General features: G+C 45.0%; 1 protein-coding gene across 1 annotated transcript in view; it reads left to right on the top strand.

The window, feature by feature from the left end:
- DNAI1 (dynein axonemal intermediate chain 1) overlaps positions 1-21627 on the top strand; it is a 59329-nt gene that overhangs the window by 16785 nt on the left and 20917 nt on the right. Inside the window, exons 2-12 of the mRNA XM_037151652.2 lie at positions 6414-6446; positions 8041-8139; positions 8336-8416; positions 8911-9037; positions 9295-9416; positions 9692-9811; positions 10867-10926; positions 12163-12297; positions 17115-17199; positions 20552-20669; positions 20954-20997. Of these exons, the coding sequence (XP_037007547.2) occupies positions 6414-6446; positions 8041-8139; positions 8336-8416; positions 8911-9037; positions 9295-9416; positions 9692-9811; positions 10867-10926; positions 12163-12297; positions 17115-17199; positions 20552-20669; positions 20954-20997 (1024 nt within the window). The remainder of the gene's footprint in view (positions 1-6413; positions 6447-8040; positions 8140-8335; positions 8417-8910; positions 9038-9294; positions 9417-9691; positions 9812-10866; positions 10927-12162; positions 12298-17114; positions 17200-20551; positions 20670-20953; positions 20998-21627) is intronic.

The following is a 21627-nucleotide window of genomic DNA, read 5'->3' as shown; positions in this document are numbered from 1 at the left end:
TATTCTTTCAAATTAGTGTTTTGGATTCTTTTGGATCTATTCCCAGAAGTGGAATTGCTGGGTCATAAGGCAGTTTTCATTTATAATTAACTGAGGAAACTCCTTACTGCTTTTCACAGTGGCTATACCAATCTGCATTCCCATCAACAATGCACAAGGGTTCTCTTTTTTCCACATCCTCACCAACACTTGCTGTTAGTTGATGTATTGATAATAACCATTCTGACAGGCATACGCACATATTTTTAAAGTAAGCAGATGGGTCATCTATTTCTGTCACTTTAAAAAAAATTTAATAATGCACCTGGGAGAGCTTTTCATAACAATACATGCAAGTTTATGTCATTCTTTTAATAAGATGCATAATAATCCCATTCCGTATCATAATTTATTTAACTAGACTTTGACCAATAATTATTTGAGCCTTTACATTAGAAAATATTACAAATAATGATGCAGCAAGCAATTATGTATATATATCTATGCATGTGTATAAATATTCCCATAGGAAAAATTCAAAAAGGTAGAATTACTGAATTGAGGGGTATCTGCATTTAAGAGTTTGGTGGGTATTGAAATAATGGTATAAAAAGTTTGCAGCAGTTGGTACTTCCAAAACAGTGTATGATGGTGTCTGTTACCCTTCATCAAGTGTTTCAAAATTTAGAGATCCATTTCAATTGTACTTATTGAGTACCTTCTGTGTGTTTTAGACATCACACTAGGCTTGGGGATTTCAAGTGCAGTCTGTGTAGTTAGAGGAAGATTTGTTGGTAAATTACTGCCCCTTTGGGACTAAGAGCTTTTACCCTTTTAGAAACAGGAAACTGCAAGCTGGTGAGGTATTTAGTTTCAATTTAGCTTAATGGAAACCTGTTAGTGAGTTTTAAAATAAGGACCAAGACAACTAAAATGGTAAACAAAGTCCCCTGGGCCTCAGGCAGGAGGATGTAGTGGCTGTGGGTTTACATGCTTCGAAGAGCCCCTCTTTCCAGGAACAGTCATGTCTCAACATTGAACTCTTTGGGGGAGATGTGATCTGTTGAAAGGCCTCGTCATCCCTATGGCAGGTGCTTCCTAGTAGGCACAGGGCAACATAGAGCCTGTGTGGCTGAGGGCAGAGCAGGTCTATAAGAGGGAACAGGATGCTGCCAATTACCATGTATTGGGCATAAACTCTGGCCAGCCACCACTCTGTGAACTTTATGTGCATTAACTCATTTAAATCCTGCTAACAAGTCCATGGTTATCTGAGAGGATGTTGTTATGATGCCTATTTTAAAGGTAAGAATACTGAGATTCAGAGAATACAAGTAACTTACCTAGAGTCGTAGAACTAACAGAGTGGGATCTCCAACCCAGGTGTGGTTGACTTTGAAGCCCACATTTGGGCTTCATGGGTACGTCTGATCTCATACTTAAAAAAAATTGTGTGTATATGTATGTATATATGTGTATGTATAATCATATCTTCACAATTAGGAACAGCTTAAGAATTTTTTATCTCCTTATCCCTAAAACATGCTCAGAGACAAATGGATTTTTTATATTATTTTATGGGTCATATACCAAAACAGCTCTAAGTGCAGGTGAATGCCCAATAGGTGGCAATAAAAATTATCTGTTACACTGACCAGAATTTTTATTTTTATAGCACCCTTCAAACAACTGTGGGAGAAAAAGAGTCAGAGATGAGGTGGATGTTGTGTTAGGTAGCTTGGGATTCATCTCATGGCTGATGGGGAGCCTTTGGAGGTTTTAAATCAGGAGAGTGGCATGATCAGATTTGGTTTAGAAAGACCACTTACAGATAGTAATAGGTTTGGAGTCAAATCCTGGTTATTATTGGGTCAAGTTACCTGATATCTCTATGCCTCAGTTTCCTCATCTGTAAAATGTGAATAATGGTAGCACTTGACCTATAGGGTGTTGGCGAAGATTTTTTTTTTAATTTTATTTAGTTATTTTTCAAGTACAGTTTCTTGTCTATTTCTCCCATCCCAGCCCCCCCTGCCCCCTCTCCCCACCTCCCTCCCATTCCCCACCCCCCAGTCCTCATCCCTGTGTCCCTCATACTTGCTCCTCAAAATCCCTCCCCATTTTTCCCCTTAAATTCCCTTCCCTCTCCCCTCTGGTCGCTGCCCACTTGTTCTCTATTTCAGTGTCTTTGTTTTTATTCTGTTTGCTTGTTTGTTTTGTTGTTTAGCTTCCTGTTAAAGGTGAGATCATATGGTATTTGTCTTTCAATGCCTGGCCTATTTCACTCAGCATAATGCTTTCCAGTTCCATCCAGGTTGTTGCAAAGGGTAGTAGCTCCTTCTTTCTCTCTGCTGCATAGAATTCCATTGTGTATATGTACCATAATTTTTTGATCCATTCATTTACTGACAGGCACCTAAGTTGCTTCCAACTCTTGGCTATTGTAAATTGTGCTGCTATGAACATTGTGGTGCATAGGTTCTTTGAAATTGATGTTTTAGGATTCTTAGGATATAATCCTAGCAGTGGAATTGCTGGGTCAAAAGGCAGGTCGATTTTTATTTTTCTGAGAAAATTCCATACTGTTTTCCATAATGTTTGTGAAGATTAAATGAGATAATTAAAAAAGATAAATTACCTAGTAAGTGACTGGTCCAGAATAAGTACTCAATAGCTGAAAATGATAAGACATAATTATTGGAGTAGAAAGAAATTGGAACCAGGGAAATCAAATGTAGTTAAGCAAGAGATACTAAGGACCTGAATTAAGAGGGGATATAACTGGAGAGGATAGTTAGGAAAGATATCAAAGGCTTTGTTAGGCTTTGAAATATGACTAATGGGAGGGTGAGGAAAAGGCAGGTGCCTTTGGTAGCTCTCAATTTCTAACCTGGGTGACTGAATGGATGGTGGTGCACTGAATGAGATAGGAAGTACTAGAGAAAAAAGGAAGTTTGGGGTGGAAAAATATAATGATTGATGTGGAAAAAGAACATAATGAGGTCATTTTCTAAGATATTGAGTTTGAATACTCTGTCATCAGTTTAAATGTGAGATTCTGGAGGGTCTAAGCTATAGAAATAGATTTGAGCTTCATCATAAAGTATAAGATGAAGCTATGGGTGGGAATATTTTACACACGCCCCAAGGGAGGAGTATGTAGAATACTATGGAGGAGGAGAAGAAAACTGTGGGGTCACATATATTTCTGGAGGGGTCAAGGATATTGAAAGGAACTATCAAAGAGGTTGGTGATATGGAAATGAAATTGGAGAAGAAATTTCAGCCCTGGTTGGTGTGGCTCAGTGGACTGAGTGCAGGCCTGTGAGACAAAAGATCGGTGGTTTGATTCCCATTCAGGGCATGTGCCTGAGTTGTCGCCCGGTCCCCGGCTGGGAGCATGCTGGGGGCAACCAATTGATGTATCTCTCGCACATTGATGTTTCGTTCCCTTTGTCTCTCCCTTTCCCTCTTTCTAAAAGTAAATAAATAAAATCCTTTAAAAAAGTTTCCAGAAAGAGCAAGTGAGCCTTCAGCAATGTTAGGTCCCATAAGAGAACTGAGAAGTGACCACTAGACAGCTGTGTTATTACCAGTCGCTGCCCTTAGGGTGCTCACACTAAAATCTGTAATAATAAGAATAGAAATATGCTCTCCTGTGAAGGAGTTCTGGCTGGAACATGTTATCCCATTGATACCTGGGTTACTTTGACTGTCATGGTGGTTGGGGAGATAGGGGAGATTCCTCTTCCTGCAACACTCCTTGGTCAAACAGAATAACCTCTCCAAGAGAAGAGGATCTTCTTCACTAAATAGTATAAGAATGGTGGACCTCCCTTGCTGGAATCTCCAAGTTGCCTCCTATGTATACTGCAGTATTGTGTTTCTTTTTGTAATACTGCCCCTGTTTTCAGGTAAAAACTTAGAGACAACAGAGTGTCTATTTGACCAGTTCTTGTGGTGATGGAAGGTGGTACGGAGCTTTGCTCAAAGTGAGAAAAGGAAGAATAGAGGGAGGGAGGTAGGAGAAAGGTTAGATAATGTGTCAGACTTAGATGAAGGACTAGCAGAGGCTAATTGGGTGGGTTTTGTTAGGCGTAGACAGTGGGAACAGGTTGGAGGAAGGGCAAGATGGTGTTCCTTCAAAGGAGGGACAGTACAAACAAAAGTGTAGAGGTGGGAAAGCACAAGCCAGACTCAGGCAATGCCATTAGCCTCCCTGAGCTGTACCTCAAAGTCCCAGCACATGAAGGGGGGAGAGCAGGCTGGAATGGAGACTGTGGCCAGATGGTAGAGTTCCGAGGGCCAGGGCAGGGAGTTTGGGCTTTCTTCTTCTGTGGTTTGACGGATTCTGGCTGGAATCATCAAAAGCTTTTCAGGAATTCAGGCTTGTGTGTCTCAGGCTTCTCCTTCTGGAAGACCAAGGGCCCATAGTGGCAGCCTGACATTCAATCTCCTTTGCCATGGTTGGGAATTCAGGGCTGTAGCTGATTTCATTGGCCTGTTTTGCATTTATTATAGTGTGGCTTTTATAGTGTGTTAATTGAAATATTTCCAACTGCCAAAAACAATTACACTCAAATTGCCTTGTCAGTTCTTTTATTGCCAGATAAATGTTTTACAGACATTTATGGGGGCAGTGGTAACTGGATCTCATTTTCTATTTAAGGCTGGCAGTTTGGGTTGGGATTGGCCCTGCAATACTCTGATGTGGACCAGAAAGCTGTTGGGCATTGTGGCGCTTCCATCTCGTTACCTTAGGGATCAGAGGCCCTTTAAAGGAAAGCAGCTTTCTGGCTCATGTGGCTTAGCCTCAGAGAAGGGTTCTCATCACTGGAAACCTTGGTAACCCGGCAGAAATTTGAATCCTGCTGCCTGCCCTGCCAGCAACAATCCCAGCTCAAGCAGAGACACACTTTACTCTCCCCCTGGAGTCCCTTTTCTCCTCCCCCCACGCCGCCCCACCCACTGCCAAAACCTCTCCCATAGACCCTATCATGTAAGGGCTGTGAGAGCCCATCTAGTCGAACTCCCTTGCTTTGCATTTGGGAGACTGGGGCCCAGAGACTTCCCAAAGATCACACAGGTCATAGTCAGCAAGAACTGGGAGCAGAGGTCTCTTTCCCATGTGCCATGCTGACACCAACATGTGCCCTTTGGCTTCTCTGCTGCCTTGCCCCTCCCCCAGTGCTCCAGGCTGGCTTTTTCCAAGAGCGTCTCCCTCATCTTTCCAGCCTTCATTGATCTTCCTCTTGTTTGATCATCTGGAACATCTATTGTTCTGTATAGCTACTGCAGGGTTTTCTTTTGTTTGGTGAAAATGTGACTGTCCCTGTCACTGTTCTCATCTAGACTTCCCACATGCTGTGTTCTGAAAAGCCCTTCGGAAAAACATTTCTCCACCTAGACAACCCTACTTGTCTTTTGATAGCCAGATAAGAAATTGCCACCTCTGGGAGCCTTTCTTGTGCACCTCAGGTTGGGTAGGTGCCTCCATGCTTTCCTGCCACACCCTGTGCATACATGTCTCTATTGCTAACCCACAGCAGGCTTTCAAAGGCACATATGCTGAAGGAGTGAGGGAGTGAGCAAGTGAGTAAATGATCATACTCTTCTGTCCTCTATGGACCCTGAACAAACTAGGATAGGGACATCATCTCTCTCTGTCTTTGTACCACCGCTCAGGTTAGCACCTGACACATAAATAATAGATGCTCGATAAATGTTTATCAGGTCAATTCGAGCATGCTGCTCTTAAGAACATAAAATGGAGCATGTTAGGACTAGAAATTCATCATATCCAGTCCCATGCATTTTACTGACAAGGAAACTGAGTCTCAAAGAGGAAAACCATTTTTCCCAGGGTCATGACTACTAATGAGTTTGATGGCATTCATTCGTTTTTCCAACAAGTGTTTTTGAACACCTACTATATTATGAGACAGAGTGTACGAAACAAAGTTCCTGCTTGTAAAGAACTTACATTCATTTAAACAAGTGTTTAGGAATGTAATCTGCCCTTTAAAATTCCATTAATGCCCCATACAGAGCTGAGCATTTAAAATAAGCTGTTTAAAAAATGTTTGTTGAACTAGTTGCAGATAAGACGTGCCCAGTGCTACGCTGCCTGGTTGTTCTCCATGGGTCAGTCCCACTGATGGTAGCCTGGGGGTTGCCTCAGACACAGGACCTCCCTGGCTGGGGTAAGAAGCACATGTTGTCCCAGTTGGTATGGCTCGGTGGGGGCATTATCCTATAAACCAAAGGGTCACAGGTTTGCTCCCCAGTCAGGCACATGCCTTGGTTGTGGGTTCAGTGCCCATTTGGGGCATTTATGAGAGGCAAGGTCCCTGAGCAGAAGCCTCCCTGTGGTACAGTCTCTGATATCCTCATGGAGATTTGCTTATGACTTACCTTCGTTTCTGTTCTTTCAGAGCGTCCCTGCGGGCAGAGGAGCCAGGAAGAGAGTAAGTGCTGGAACTACCACCATCTCTCAGCTAGAAGCTAATAACACTTCTTCTTTTAAAATTATTAGCTATCTATTTTTTGGAAAATTTAAGTGAGCAAAAAGAATATTAAAATCACCCTTAAACCTACTACCCCTAGAAACCTCTTAGTTAATATGGGATATTATATCATCCCTGATGCTTTTATGCATACTATAAAAATTACATGTATTTATTTTTAATGGAATTTCAAACTGTATGTTATTTTATAATCTCCCTTTTGTATGATATATTTAGAGTTCCTTTTATTACCAATAAATACTTCTATAGCCTCATTAATAATTAGTGCATGGTATTTTACCATATGTTTAAGGCCATCCCATAATCAGTTCAACCATGCCCTATTGTTAGACATTTAGATATTTCCTCTCTTTCACTATTTTTCACACTCAATCCTCTAACAAACTTTCATGCATTTAAATCCTTAGGCAGCCCTGGCTGGTGTAGCTCGGTGGATTGAGCGTGGGCCTGTGAACCACACGATCGCGGTTCAATTCCCAGTCAGGGCACATGCCTGGGTTGCAGGCCGGTTCCCTGCAGGCCAGTTCCCAGCAGGGGACACACAAAAGGCAACCATACATTGATGTTTCTCTCCCTCCCTCCTTCCCCCCTTCCCTTCTAAAGATAAATAAATAATAAAAAAAAAGAATTGCTTGTTTAAAAAAAATCCTTAGGCATATCTGTGGTTATTTCTTTAATATAAATGTCCACACATAGATATCTGAGTCAAAGAGGATAAATGCTTATTAGGCTTTGACAAATATTTCCAAATTGCTCTTCAGAAAAGTAGTACTGATTTTTGAGTGCTTATTTTCTCACAACCTCACCAACACTGGATATTAGTTTTGTTCGTTTGGTTTTATTTTCATTTATTGTTGTTGTTTTAGTTTTTACTAATTTTAAAGTGAAAAACTGCATTGTTTTATTTTGTACATCTTTAATTGCTTGTGATGGTGAGTATTTTTTTCTGTGCCATGGGCCACGCTGGCAAGGTGTTTAACTATCAGGCAAAGGAAAAACTTTTCGTGATTTTTTTGCTCCAAGGATCTGATGGGACTGTGGGGCTTAAAGTTACCAAGCACTGAAAGTACTGCTGTGAGAGTTAAGTCAGGGTGGCAAATTGGAAGGTAAAATATGAATTCAAGCTGAAGCAGCGTAAAGAATAGCTGGGTATCCTTTCATATTGCATAAAGCCCTGTCTTTGACAGCTGATCCTGGCCATCAGCTTCTGGGCTGTGTGGGAAGCACTAGGGAGGAGCACCAGTTCTTCTTGTCCACTACTTGGGCCCAAGGCCCACCACAATGTTAAAGCCAGACCCCAGGGCTAAGGCCTGACCCCCAGGTCTGAGATGGCCATGATCTTTCAGGCAATGAGAACTCTGGCCTGAGCAGTTCCTTTGGACTCTTTCCTGAGTGCTCTCTTGTATATTTTGTATTCTGTGTATCATGACAGAGCTTGGCTTCTGAGTTTTCTGAATGAAGGGGCTTCCTGCAGCATTCTTACTTATCCAAGCAGATCAGGCACTCCTGATTCTCACATGAAGTTTTTGTCCAGGATGAAGATTCAGGGACTGAAGTGGGAGAAGGGGCAGATGAATGGGCCCAGTCCAAAGCCACGGTCAGACCCCCTGACCAGCTGGAGCTGACTGATGCGGTGAGTTAGCAGCATCTTATTCTTGCTCCTTCTACCTCCTCCAGCCTCAGAATGTGTTCTTCCGTAGTACTGATACGGCTTGCAAGAACCTGGGTGTCAGATGTCTGCTGACACTCTGGGTGGGGGGGTCCTCCCAAGCCTCAGAGTGGGATGGAGGAACTCCATGTATAACCCTCTTAGTATTTCTTTTCCTTAGGAGCTAAAAGAGGAGTTCACCCGAATTCTGACAGCCAACAACCCACATGCACCCCAGAACATCGTCAGGTACAGCTTTAAAGTAAGTCATCCCTGCTTTTCATTTGCTATGTGACCTAAATAAGTGCCAAACGCCAACCTTTTCTAGATTTCTGTGGTCCTCCTGTATGGAACAGGGGGATTGGGCATTTGGTGTCTCTAAGGATCTATCCAGCCCTGACATCCACTAAGTATAAGACCTGCCCTGTTGTGGTGACTGTGTGTGACCTGAGGTGAAAGAGGTGAGCCAGGATCCCTTGGCATAAATGTAGGAGCCAGTGATAGGTAACTCAAAGTTGGAAGCAGAAGATATTTAAAAATATGTCTTTAATGAGAACTTTAATAAAGCTTTATTCCATTTCCCCCCTCTTTTTTAAACTGGCATGCAGTGAAAATTTCAGGCTAACAGAGGATTTGGTGAGTTATGTTTCTGTTAACAGATAGGCTGTCTTAGGTCCTAGAGAGTTAAGACAGGCTACATTTTGACTCCAGCCCTTTTGAGGAACCCTGGTCTGACTCAGCCCTTTCTCTTCTTAGGAAGGCACATATAAGCTTATTGGCTTTGTGAACCAATTGGCAGTTCACTACAGCCAGGTTGGGAACCTGATCCCCAAAGACTCGGATGAAGGTCGGCGGCAGCACTACCGTGATGAGTTAGCGGCAGGTAGGCCTGTGGGCCAGCTTGAGGCTGCACTCTGGTCCCCTTTCTCTGGTTGCTCTAGGGAGTTGCAGAGTATCTACTTAGGTAAAATCCAACAGCTGGCTGTCACGGATAGATCTGGGAGCTAGCCCATGAGGCTCAGGCCAAGAAGAACCCTGGGGTGGGGGTGTGCCTAAAAGTCAGGAACCCAAAAGCCCTGCCCTGCCAGGGCATGGGGAAGTGAGCCTGGACTTTGAGCTCATCAGCAATGTCCTACCAAGGTTCACAGGAGTCTGCCAAGGTGGTGTTTTCAGAAACAGAAATCCTTGAAGAAGAAGAAGAGCCCAAGGAAGCAGAAACAGAAGCTGAAGCTGGAAGTCAAATGAATATACCTACAGCAGCGGTACAGTGTAGTACTGCTCTCCAGCCTGCCTGCCCCCTCTTTCCAGCTGTAGATGGCAGGCTGAGAGTGGGGGGAAGGGGGCTTTGGGGCTGACTCACTGTGGATGGGGCTCAAAGTGAGAAGTTAGAGGCTTTGGGTAGCAGTGTCTCTGGCATCGTGGCTTTCTCCCACGGCCATCTTATTCCAAGACATGTCTTTTCCCTACATTCCCAGTTCTCTACTACATTTTCCTCATGGCTGAGTCCTGGTCCTGTGGGTCTTTTTCTTCTCACCAGGCAGCTGAAAAAGTGACTGAAGAAGAACTGATGACTCCTAAGCAGCCCAAGGAGCGAATGCTCACCAACCAGTTCAACTTCAGTGAGAGAGCCTCACAGACCTTCAACAACCCTCTCCGGGTAGAGCAGCCCCTGCCCCGGCCCTTTTGTCTCCCGACTCTGCACTGTGTGTGGGAGGGAAGAAGCAGGCCCGACCCCAGCCCCAGCAGCCCTGAGCCTGGCTGGGCGACAGGGTAGATGCCATGGTTACTCTCTCCATGGAGAGCTGGGAGCATGTATTCAGGTCCCTGTGCGCCATCCAGGCAGGAGCTCAGAGCGAGTAACAAGGAGAACCAAGCCCTCCACCGAGACAATGAAACTTGAGTTGGTGTTGAAGAGGAGGTCAGGATCTAGGGAAGAGAAGGGAGGCCAGAATATGCTGGGGAGGTGGGGCTAGGAGCTAGTTTGACCAAAGGTGATAGTCTCTGTGATAGACTAGCTGGAAAAGGCTAGAATAGTTCCCTGGCTTCACTTAAGTATGAAGGACCATGAGTACGGGGCAGAAAGACCCTCTCAGAATTTCAGGTGAGAGACTCACATGTCTAAGGCCATATTCTACAGAAACGAATCTGTGAGTGGATGGCAGAGGTCTACAGGGTGGGTTTTTGACAGCTCTTTATCGCCTTCTGCAGTCCCTATGTTAACGTTTGGTAATCTGAGTGATACACACTGGGAAGGGAGTAACTTTTCCTGAAGTCAGAAACCCCAGTATGAGAGAGAAGACTTCTCACGGTGAGGGATATTAATTAGCCCAATGGCCTGTCAGAGGCTGACCTCTGGGTCCTGTGTCTAGAGGCTGGCCAATCAGTCTAGAGACTGATTGATTTCCAGCAGATTTGTCCAGCCCCACCATGGATTTTTTCTTGGTTGAAATTGGCACAATCAGGCTTCACAACCCCTGCTCTCTAGCTTAGGCTTTTTCTGAAGAAGCTTTTTCTGGAAAACGTAGGCTTTCACTGCATCATTTGGTCATTTTACTGCCCTGGCTCTGGCCCTGGTCCTCTTTACTTCCCCAGTTCTATGTTCCACCCCCCACCCCTCAGCTCCAACGGAAATGCTTCAGCAACATTATTATTGGGTTCAGTGAGACAGAGCTAAGGGCTTTCTGTAGGTTGCCTGTTGTCATTTTTCTCTAGGACCGAGAATGCCAGATGGAGCCTCCGCCCAGGACAAACTTTTCAGCCACAGCCAATCAGGTGAGCCAGTCTAAAAACCATCAGCTACCCCTACCCCATTCCTCCTTGTCTGACTTGGCAACAGGGGAGACTGGTGTGGTCAAAGAGGCCTCTGACAGTCTGCCCTCCTTATCCATCCACCTCCCTACTCCTTGTTCAGGCTCTGAACAGCAGGCATGTGAGACACTAGGTTCCACCCAGTGAGCTCTGAATCAGGCAGTAAGTCCTCACCCAGTGAGCTCTGGATCAGCCACATGCCCTGCCTTCAGAGCAAGGCTGATCAAGGAAGAGAGAGGTGTGACTTCTGGCAGGGGAGTGGGGGGACAATGGTGGCATTCTGTGGCTGACTCTGAAGTATTAACACTCTAACGCTGCTCTTTCAACAAACTCAGTGTTCCTGCTGACCTTCCTTCTTTCCCAAGTCCTACTGGATAGGCATGCTGATTTGAGTAGAATATGTGAATTCAGGCCCCAGCTCTGCTGCTCATACTGTAAGATCCTGGCCAATCCATGTTACCCTGAATGACTGTTTCTTTTTTCTGTCAAATGAGGACAACAAGTAGCCCAACAGGGTTATTGGAGGGCTCTGGATGTGGAGTACTGGTCCGTAGGTGCATTATTAAATGTAAGGTCTGCCTATCTGGCCTCCAGGTGGCAGTGACTGCCCAGCTCTGGAGAGCACATAGTGTGATCTGGGGCTTTTGTCCAGTCTCAGATCCTTGCTGCTTCCTATGCTGCTATCTTGGGCTTCTCTTGCTGTTAGATCTAGTTAGTAGAGTTTTCCTAACTTTTTGTTTATCTTTTTATACTGAGAATGTGTGCTCAGTGCTGTAAACAGCCAGCTTGAGCCAATAATTTTATCCTGTCTCCATGGGGGAAGTATTTTTTTTTTTTAATTTCCTGGTTCAGAGTTGTGTAAGTCACCAAGAAAAAAGTGAGCTGGGCTCATGTTTGCCCATTTGTTTTGCCTGGTGGAAATTGTAGGCTGAAATAATACTGATCTCCAGCTGACAACCAAGCCCCTGGGCTGCAGAGTGGAAAGACCAGCCCAGAGGTGCCCTGAAAGGTCTTTCATCCCATGGCTAGCAGGGAAGATAGATATTGAATATGTAATTACAGTAGACCAAGTACAAGATGATGTGACGGCCTGTGACAGGGGTTGGCATGATCAACTCTTTAAGACCTAAAGGCTGAAGGGAAGCTGGCTGGCTGAAGATTTTGCCCTGTATTGATCCTTCTGATTTCACCCTTGTCTAGTGGGAGATCTATGATGCCTATGTAGAGGAACTTGAGAAGCAGGAAAAGACCAAAGAGAAGGAGAAGACAAAGACACCAGTGACTAAAAAAATGGGAAAGATGGCCATGAGGAAGATGACATCTATGGAGTCCCAGGTTTGGTGAGGGTTACCATGGCTCTGTCACAGAGGATGACTGAATTAGACTTTGGTCCCTGGGTAGACATAAGCCTGGCTATCTGGGCTTCACAGACACGCAAAGGGTTGGGGGCTCAAGTTGAAGTATGAATAGTTCTTTCCTTGTGGGAAAATGTGAGAAGAGCTACAACTGCCTCTGGAATTCCACACCTCCCCCAAATTTTATATAAGTCTGGAGGCTAGTGGAGATTGAGTATTGCTGGGTTAGTAGGCAAGAGAAGACAGGAATGATATTGAAAGCCTGATGTACACCCTGAAAGATCTGGGGAGTCTTCTCAGGCTGGGGTGGGATGTGAGAATAGGGCACCCCCTCCATAGACAGGGGCTCATGCGGTTTGGGAGAGTGATTTGTTCTTTAGTCCTTGGGTTTACTTGAACTCAATTTTTTAGGTGAGTCTTGAGGGCCAAAAGCCAAGTCAGAGCTGATCACAGGTGGCAGCAAATCCAGGCCAATGAGTGTGGCCACTCTGTGATGGATTTACTATGAGGAACCACCTAGGAGTTGTTATAGAGGTCAAGGTTAGGGGGCTCAATGTTGATGTAGCCACATAGGTTTGGCCATAATCATAGAATCAATCATGACAGTGAGATGTCACAGCAGGGAGGTTCACCACAGGGAGATGTTGAAGGGCCACATTTGTCCCTTCAGTATAGAGAATGGGTCAGGAGTCAGAATCTCAATATGGAAATCAGGATGAGTTTTACCTGCAATAGTGTGGGAAGAAAGAGGTCCATAGGAAGCCAGGGTCTGGGTTCAGCACCTTGGAGAGCTCCCAAAAAGCTTTCAGGAAAGTGGTTCTGCTCCACCCTAGAATAGAAGCCAAGTGGGCTAAAGAAGTTTTGCTTCCTTTGCTGAGGTATGCCTGCTTCCACTCAAATGTGATTTTATTACGTCCCTGATAAAATCACATTTTAGGACCAGTTTAAGGATTCCTTGCTTTAGTGTAATAGATACTACCCCAATTCCGTTTCTTTTTTTTCTGCCTGGGTTCAAGTTCTTTTTTTTAAACTATATTTTATTGTTTATGCTATTACAGTTTTCCCTATCCCCCCCTTTATCTTCCCTCCACCCTGCACCACCCAACCCTCTAGCATCCCCTGCTTAGTTCATGCCCAGGGGTTGTAATATAAGTTCTTTGAGTTCTTTATTTCCTATTCCATTTTTGACCTCTCCCTGTCTATTTAATGCCTACTAATTATGCCTCTTCTCCCCTGTACCTTTTTCCCCTATTCCTCATTTCCTCTTCCCCACTGAAAACCCTCCATATGATGTCCATTTCTCTGATTATGTTCCTGTTCTAATTGTTTGCTTAGCTTTTGTTTTCGTTGTTTTTCTTTTTTTAGGTTCATTTGTTGATAGTTGTGAGTTTGTTGTCATTTTACTGTTTGTATTTTTTATCTTCTTTTTCTTAGATAAGTCCCTTTAACACTTCATGTAATAAGGCCTTGGTGATGATGAACCCCTTGAACTTGACCTTATCTAGGAAGCATTTTATCTGCCCTTCCATTTTAAATGATAGCTTTGCTGGATAGAGTAATCTCGGATGTAGGTCCTTGCCTCTCATGACCTCAAGAAGTATTTGATCATACTTCTTTCCAGCCCCTTCTCGCCTGCAAGGTTTCTTTTAAGAAATCACTGATAGCCTTATGGACACTCTTTTGTAGGTAACTCTTTCTTTTCCTCTTGCTGCTTTTAAGATCTTTTTGTCTTTAATCTTGGGTAACATAATGATGATATGTCTTGGTGTGTTCCTCTTTGGGTCTAACTTCTTTGGGACCCTCTGGGCTTCCTGGAAGTCTATTTTCTTCACCAGATTGGGGAAGTTTTCCTTTCATTATTTGTTCAAATAAGTTTTCAATTTCTTGCTGTTGTTCTTCTTCTGGCACCCCTATGATTCAAATATTGGAATGTTTCAAATTGTCCCAGAGTTTCAAAAGTCTCTCTTCATTTTTTTGAATTCTTGTTTCTTCATTTTGTTCTGGTTGGATGTTTATTTCTTCCTTTTGTTCCAAATCATTGATTTGAGTCCTGGTTTCCTTCCTGTCACTGTTGGTTCCCTGAATATTTTGCTTTTCTTTCATTTAGGATATCTTTCATTTGTTCTTTCATTTATTGACCAAGCTCAATCAATTCTGTGAGCATTTTGATTACCAAGGCTTTAAATTCTCCATCAGATAGGTTAGCTATCTCCTGATTGCTTAGCTCTCTTTCTGAAGTTTTGCTCTGTTCTTTCATTTTGGCCCTATTTCTTTGACCCTATTTCAGAACACCTGTTAAGTGGTAAGGGGGCGGGGCCTTAGGTATTCACCAGGGCAGGGCAACCCTCCTTACTGTGCAGCAGTGCTGCTTGTGGGGGAGGGGCCAGAGAAGGAACAATGCAGCTCCCCTGCTCTTCTCTAGCCCACTTTCCAAGGAACTCTCCTGTGAGACTGGGAGTTTCTCCCACTGTGGCAACCACCATAGTCTGCAGCCAGCTCTGAGTCTCAGTTTCCCCTAAGTCAGCCCCACCCACGCAGCCCACAGACTCTCTGCTGCCAACCTTGCCCACAATGTCTGCCGCCTCTCCTCTGGTTCTCTCCATCCACTGCCCTATGTTCTCCTCATTCTGTTTGACTGTTTCTTTAATTCCATGGTTGTTGGAGTTCCATGAAGTTTGATTTCCTGGCATTTTTGGTTGTTTATTGATTTTAGATTGTTTGTTATCCTCCTTTTAGTTATGCAAGAGAGCGAAGGGTTTCTACCTATGCCTCCATCTTGGCCAGAGCTCCCCTCTCTCAATTCGGTTTCATTCAGCCATAGACCAAGCTTTTGGTGGTCATGACCATACTGGATATTGGAACCCTGGAGTGAAAGATGAAGTCCCTGCACTGCATGTGGCCTTGTCCAGACCCTTGACTTTTGCCGCACCATTTCCTTAGAGGTTAGGGGCTTCACAGGGGCTGTCGACCTGGGTCAGGATTCACTTGAAGATCTATTATCAGGAGTTTGGCTATGGGCTCTGTGCTGAGACCGCTGTTACAGAACCCTTACCGGAAGGTGGTCAGATTGGAGAGGAAGTGGCTGTCTGTGTGGGGCTGGGAGTATGGGCCCTGGAGTCCACAGACTTGAATTTACATCCTGGCTTTGCCACTTATTAGCTGGGTTTTTCTAAAACATGTTTCCTCATTTGTAAAGACATCTAATGTATCTACTTTGCCAGATTATCATGAGAACCCAAGATAATGTATGCACAGCCCCTAACATAGTATTTTCTTGGTATTGATTGGTAGGCGGTGCCATACTACAGCTGATAGAGCTGAGAGGGTTCACTTGAAGAAGTGCTTACTCAGGGGATGAGTCCTTGTCCCCTACATCAGAGGAGCTATTACTAGACACAAAATTCTCTGTGGCCAGAGGACAGAGTTAAGACCATGGGTAAAAGACCCAGGGAGGCAGGTTTCAGTAGATAGGCTGTCTGACCACAGAAGATGCTGCCTGACATAGGGAGGTCATTTGCCAGGAGGCTGTTGAGGGGGAAGAATTACTGCTTTGAGCCAGGTAGTGGCAGCAGTAGCTGAAACTAGGTGAACTTTAAGGACTATGATTGTAGGATTCCAAGAAATGTCTTTGGTCACTTTTCTGAGATAAACCTGGAGTTAGTTTGAGACCTGACAAAAGGCTCTCAAAGGGCAGTTCCCCATATGTGACTTTATAAGCCCCCACCACACTGGTGTGCGTGTTTCCTCTGACACCACCACCACCATCACCAAGCAGGTACCAAGTTAACAATACCATGTGTGTTACTACATTTATTCCTACAATGGCCCTATGATGCCGGTGGTGTTATTCATCCCCACTGTATTACAAATACTCTAAGACTCAGAGAAGTAAGTAGCTTGCCCAGAGTTGCCACCTGGCTTCTAATCCATGGAATGTGATGGGAATGCAGGTCTGAGTGGCTCCAGAACCCATTCTTATAATAACCACTTTCTGACATTGCCACTCCTGGGAAATCTCATTCTTGAGAGACATGAGCCTGACTCTCTAGAGCCCCCTTGGATGGCTGTCCACTCAGCTGGTTCACTCCTGCCACCCACCCTAAATTTGTGGGCTTTTCTTGCCAGCCCCTAACATTTTTGCTCCTCTAATAACCTGCTAAGTGGTTCATCTTGTGGACTTATGGAATTTTCAGAATGATGATTTTTTTGTTCAAACTGAGTCATTTTTCTCTGACATGAAACTTCGTACTTTCTCTTTGGTCTGGCCAGTATGCAGGGCCCTGGATTGGGAGTCAGGTCTGCCTGTTACTCCCTATGTATAAGCAGGTCTCTCCCTCTCTGTCTTCTTCAACTTTTAACTAAATCTCTGAGGCCCTTAATGGGATTCTTCGTTATTGCCTGTGCTGGTGAAATCTCAGGTTCCCACCTAAGAAGCCTCCTACCTGCCCTTGTCTGCTTTCCGCTCTGGTACCCTTCCTGTCTTTAATACCATCTTGTGCTCTAAGACATGCCTTTTCCAGAATAAGCTCAGAATGAAAGAACAGAAATCAGGCTCTGCCCAGGAGCTATGCATGGCAGTGTAGACTCCTTGTGGTATTTGTGAGCTAGGCATTCCCAGTAGGGTGTGATGGAGTAAGCTGGGCCTGGAGGCATGAAGAGGTACCTTTACTGAACTCCCTGGGGTGGATGGTATCAGAGAAGCGTTGCTGAACCAGTTACAAGGCTGGGCTGTAGCTTGGGACGTGATCTTTCATGTGATGGCTTATAAGAGAAACTGTCACCTCTGCACCTCCACAGAGTGATGACATCACCAAAGTGACACAGGCTGCTAAAATTGTGGAGAGGATGGTCAACCAGAACACATATGATGATGTTGCTCAGGGTAAGATTTGAAATTCTGGCAACTACTATTATTACATTAAACTACTATTATTGCATTAAAAATCCCTTATACAAATTAGTATTTGAGTGTCCCATGTAGGTCCCATAGGTGCAAGGGGAGAACAAAAAAATGCCTCCTTCCTCTGGATATCACTATGGAGACAAGTCTTATACAGGTCAACCATTAGCAATGGCATAAGAAGAAATGTGTGTAGTAATGAGATCTGACAATGGTGCCGCAAAAAAAAAAAAAAAGAAAAGAAAAGAAAAAACACCTGCACATTAGTGAACTAATGTCATCTTCCAAGAATCCTGGGAGGCAGGCAGAGCTGAGATTATTAACCCTACTTCATTCATGAGGAAGCTCAGGCCAAGGCCACCTAATTAGTGAATGGCAGAGAGTATCCAAAACTAGGTCTTGAGCTTCCTAATTCTGTGCTCTGTTCTCTACTCTGTCCTGCTTGGGGACCATATAAATGCTAGGATGCAGACAGAAACTTCTCTGGAGATGCTAGAGAATGGAGGAAGGGAAATGCGGGATGAGTAGCAGCAGTCAAGGAAGGCTTCAGGGAGGGTTGAGCTTGATGCCAAGGGATAAGCAGAGTTTGAGTAGGAGATTAGCAGGAGAATGGGTGTTCTGGGCAGGGGACAGCATGAGCAGTGATCTAGTGGTGAAAATGAACTCCAGTGGACTGTGGGGACAAGTGGCAGCAGACTCAGTGACCCAAACAGGGGCTTTGTTGGAATGTGATAAGAGTTCAGTCTGGAGAGGTGGTTGAAGCCAGTTAAAGGAGGGACTTGAATGTCACACAGGAGATCTGAGCTTTCTCTGAAGACAGATCAAAGGCACTATCCGGGCTGGAACACAGCCCAGTGAGAGCAGGAATGGAAGAGAATGTGACTGGGCAGGATGCAGAAACGGGGGTGAAAGTGAGTTTCTGGTGCACGGTGGAGTGGGCCTCACCACACCTTGCCCAGACTGTGTCAAGGGCACAGAGAAAAGGAGCAGTCATTATAATGAGAAACCAGTTCCAGCATTCCCTGGGAATGGCCTATGTACCAGGCATTATGCCATGCTGTTTACATATGTCATTTTATTTAATCCTGACAGCCACAGTCTCAGGTAAACACTATTATTTTTTCCATTTCATAGGTGAGAAATTCAGGCTGTATTATTGCTACTTGTTCAAAACCACAGCTACTGTGAGGTGTGAGTGGTGCAATCAGGACTCAAACATAGGCCCCTTGGATCCATAGCCTGAGCACTTGAGCACGAGGTTGCAGAGCCACTGAGCTGGAAGAGGCATTTCAAATAAACATTCAATAGGTCTATGCTGGTGATTAATTAGTGATGAGGTGAAGAAAAAGACTGATTCAGAAACACTTCAATCCTGGGGGCCTGGGAAATTCTTTGACAGAGCCAAGAAAACGAAATCCTTCCCAGGGCATGAACAGTACATTCCCAAGTGGCTTGTATTTCCCTAAGAGGTTGTGCATTTATTTGGAGCAGCTGCGTCCCCAGAGTTGGCAGCTCCTCACTGCTGGCTGGTCTCCTCTGCTGACAGCCTAGGGCTCTTCTTGGTGACTTGATGTTCATTGCTCACCCATGGAACATAGAGACTGGGGCTGCCAAGACCAGAAGCCTAAACAAGCCCCCTTGTTATCATTCAGGCTGGAAAACGACCTTGAGTGCTTCTCAAAGCTGTCAAAAGTACACAGCAGCTCTGAATGAATTTGTCACTCACACAGCTTGGCTTCCTGAAACCCAGCCTCTGCAACCAGCCCCCCAAAGGGTGGCAAACATGATTAATATCCATGGAGAAATTGGCCTTGGTGAACCCTTTTCATTTATAAGAACACAGTCACATAAAAATTCATTGAACTTTCATTTTTTTTAAATTGCATACTCTCTTCCCTCTGGGAAAGTGTAATCACAAAGGAGAAGTGAAAACAGAGAAGTGTTACCGATTAGTCTCTCTGAAACGTGGCACTTTCAAAGACAGCTGAGCTCGGGGACCTCTGATGGGATCAAGGCTCATGCCTCTGACCACTCTAATTTTTTTTCTTTTAAGACAATTTTCGAGGTTTGAATGTGGCCCCACAGTCTCCAGGTGTGGACATCGTAAGAGAGGTTGGGGCCATGCCTGGACATGTCCTTCACCATGTGGGATGAAAGGATTAATTTTCTCATAGATCACCCTTGGTTGGGAAGAAGATTGAGAGTCACTCACTTCTGCCGATTGATTTCATTGCATTCTTTGAGTAGACATTGGTTGTTTGCTCTGTGGCTGACCCTGTGCTAGACACTGTGGGTCCAGAGATGATAGCATGTGCTTCCTGCTCTCTGGAAGCTGTCTGGTGGGGGAGACGAGCAAAGAATAGATAGAGGCAACACAGTGTGGCAGACGTTTCAGTACAGGAGAGGCGCAGGGCTGGAACGGAGGAAGAAATGAACTCTCCTCAAGAATGTGAAGTCCTCTTGGAGGAGGAGCAATTTGATGTGGATCTGGAACGAGTAGAAATATGCCAGGAAGACGGAGGAGTAGGACATTTTAGAGGGCGTGTGAACAGCTGGCCAAAATGACAGGGAAGTAGTGGCCTGGAGCCTTGGTTTGACAAGGGAGACCCTGTGCAGGGGAGCCATGGAGGGGTTCTCAGTGGGGTCAGGGAGGTATATGGTGAGGTGATTCATTTGTTCTCACTCTGGTAGCTCTGTGGGACATGGGCTGGAGGAGGAGTTACGGGAGGTAAGGAGACCAGTTAGGAAAATAGTGTGATGATCCAGGTGATGGCTGTTGGGCCCTGAACCTGGGCAGTGGCTAAGAGTTTGGAGAGATGTGAATGGGTTGAAAAGATAATTGGAAGCAAAATATGAGATGATGGAGAGAGATGAGTCAAGGGTTACCCAGGTTTCTGGCTTAGACTAGTAGCAGGATGGATGGGGCTTCCACTTAAGTCAGAGGAAATGGGAGGGAGGATAATTTAGAGCAGGAGATGAGCTTGAGTTCAGAGAACCCATGAGGGATCCAGGCAGTTTCACTATAGTGGGGCTGGGCAATGGCTATTAAAATGAGCAGACCTGAGATTTATCTGTGTAGACATGGCCACTTTATTGTAATTTACTTTCAACAACAATGACAACAGTAATAATAACATGTAGAGAGAGCTGCTTATGTGCCTGGTATTTTTCTCACTATTTTACATACATTAACTCTGTTCATCCTCACAAGAGTCGTTTGAGATGAAATACAGAAAGGTTAATTGTTTTGGCCAGGAGGTACAGACAGAAGGTGGCAGACATGGATTAGCCATAAAGTGGCAGTCCCAGGGCTGACAGCCTGTGTGTGTTTAAGATTTTAAGTACTATGAGGATGCTGCTGACGAATACCGGGACCAGGAGGGTACGCTGCTGCCTCTCTGGAAGTTCCAAAACGACAAAGCCAAGCGCCTGGCTGTCACCGCCCTCTGCTGGTGAGTATAGGCATTGAGTGTAGCAAACCTAGAGACCCTGAGTGCCTGCTGTTGCCAAGCCCTAAGCAGGGCACTTCTACAGGACTTAGCCACCTTGAGGGTGACATGGAGTATTATGAGAAAAAATGAGATGGGGATTCTTAGAGGATTGTAGGATAAGCCCATGTCTCTAAGCTCAACAGATGTCTGCAATGTAGATAGGCACCAGTGTTCATGGGAAGTCTCAAGTCCATGGGCGAGCCATATCCATTTCCTGGGCCAATGGGTTCATATTTCTTTTACAGGAATCCAAAATACAATGATCTGTTTGCAGTGGGACATGGCTCCTGTAAGTAATCTGCCGATTTATTTTTTTGCTCACTTAGCCAGCAAACACTAAGTGCCTATTCAGTGCAGAGTTCTTGGCCATGTGTGAGAGATACAGAGACGACTGACTAGGATGCAGCCACTGCCCTTGGAGCTCACAGCCAATTGTGAGGAGACCAATAATCACACCAGCAACTAGTGCTGCTAGGTGAAGAAATATGCCAAAATGAGCCTTGAAGGGGTTATTACGGAGAAGAAGGAAGGGGAGGTCACTTCTGGCAGAGAGATCAGCATAGGCAAAGGGCTGGAGGCACAAGAGATATGGCAGGAAATATGAGGGGCCAGGGTCAGCCCCCACAGGGCTTGGTAAGCCGTTACAAGAGGCATGGCCCTGGTCCTGCAGACAGTCTTCTGACCTTCTCCTAAGGGGGAACTACTGAGGGACAGGGACACGACCAGTGGAGGTGGAATTGCAGGCAAGAGACTGGATTTGGAAGACCAGTTAGGAGACTGGTGCAGGCATTCCAAGGAGGGATGCTAAGGAGGATCTGACCCATGACTGTGGAATGAGGGTGGAGAAGTGGGTTTGAGAAGCATGAGAAGATAGAGTGGGCAAGACCTGGGGAAGGACGGGATGGTGGGGGCTGAGGAG

This window comes from Artibeus jamaicensis, unplaced genomic scaffold (assembly GCF_021234435.1).
Source record: "Artibeus jamaicensis isolate MK-2021 breed Jamaican fruit bat unplaced genomic scaffold, CSHL_Jam_final scaffold_1964, whole genome shotgun sequence".
NCBI lineage: Eukaryota > Metazoa > Chordata > Mammalia > Chiroptera > Phyllostomidae > Artibeus > Artibeus jamaicensis.
Note: the sequence above shows the minus strand (reverse complement) of the source record. Positions and strands in the feature narration are given on the sequence as shown.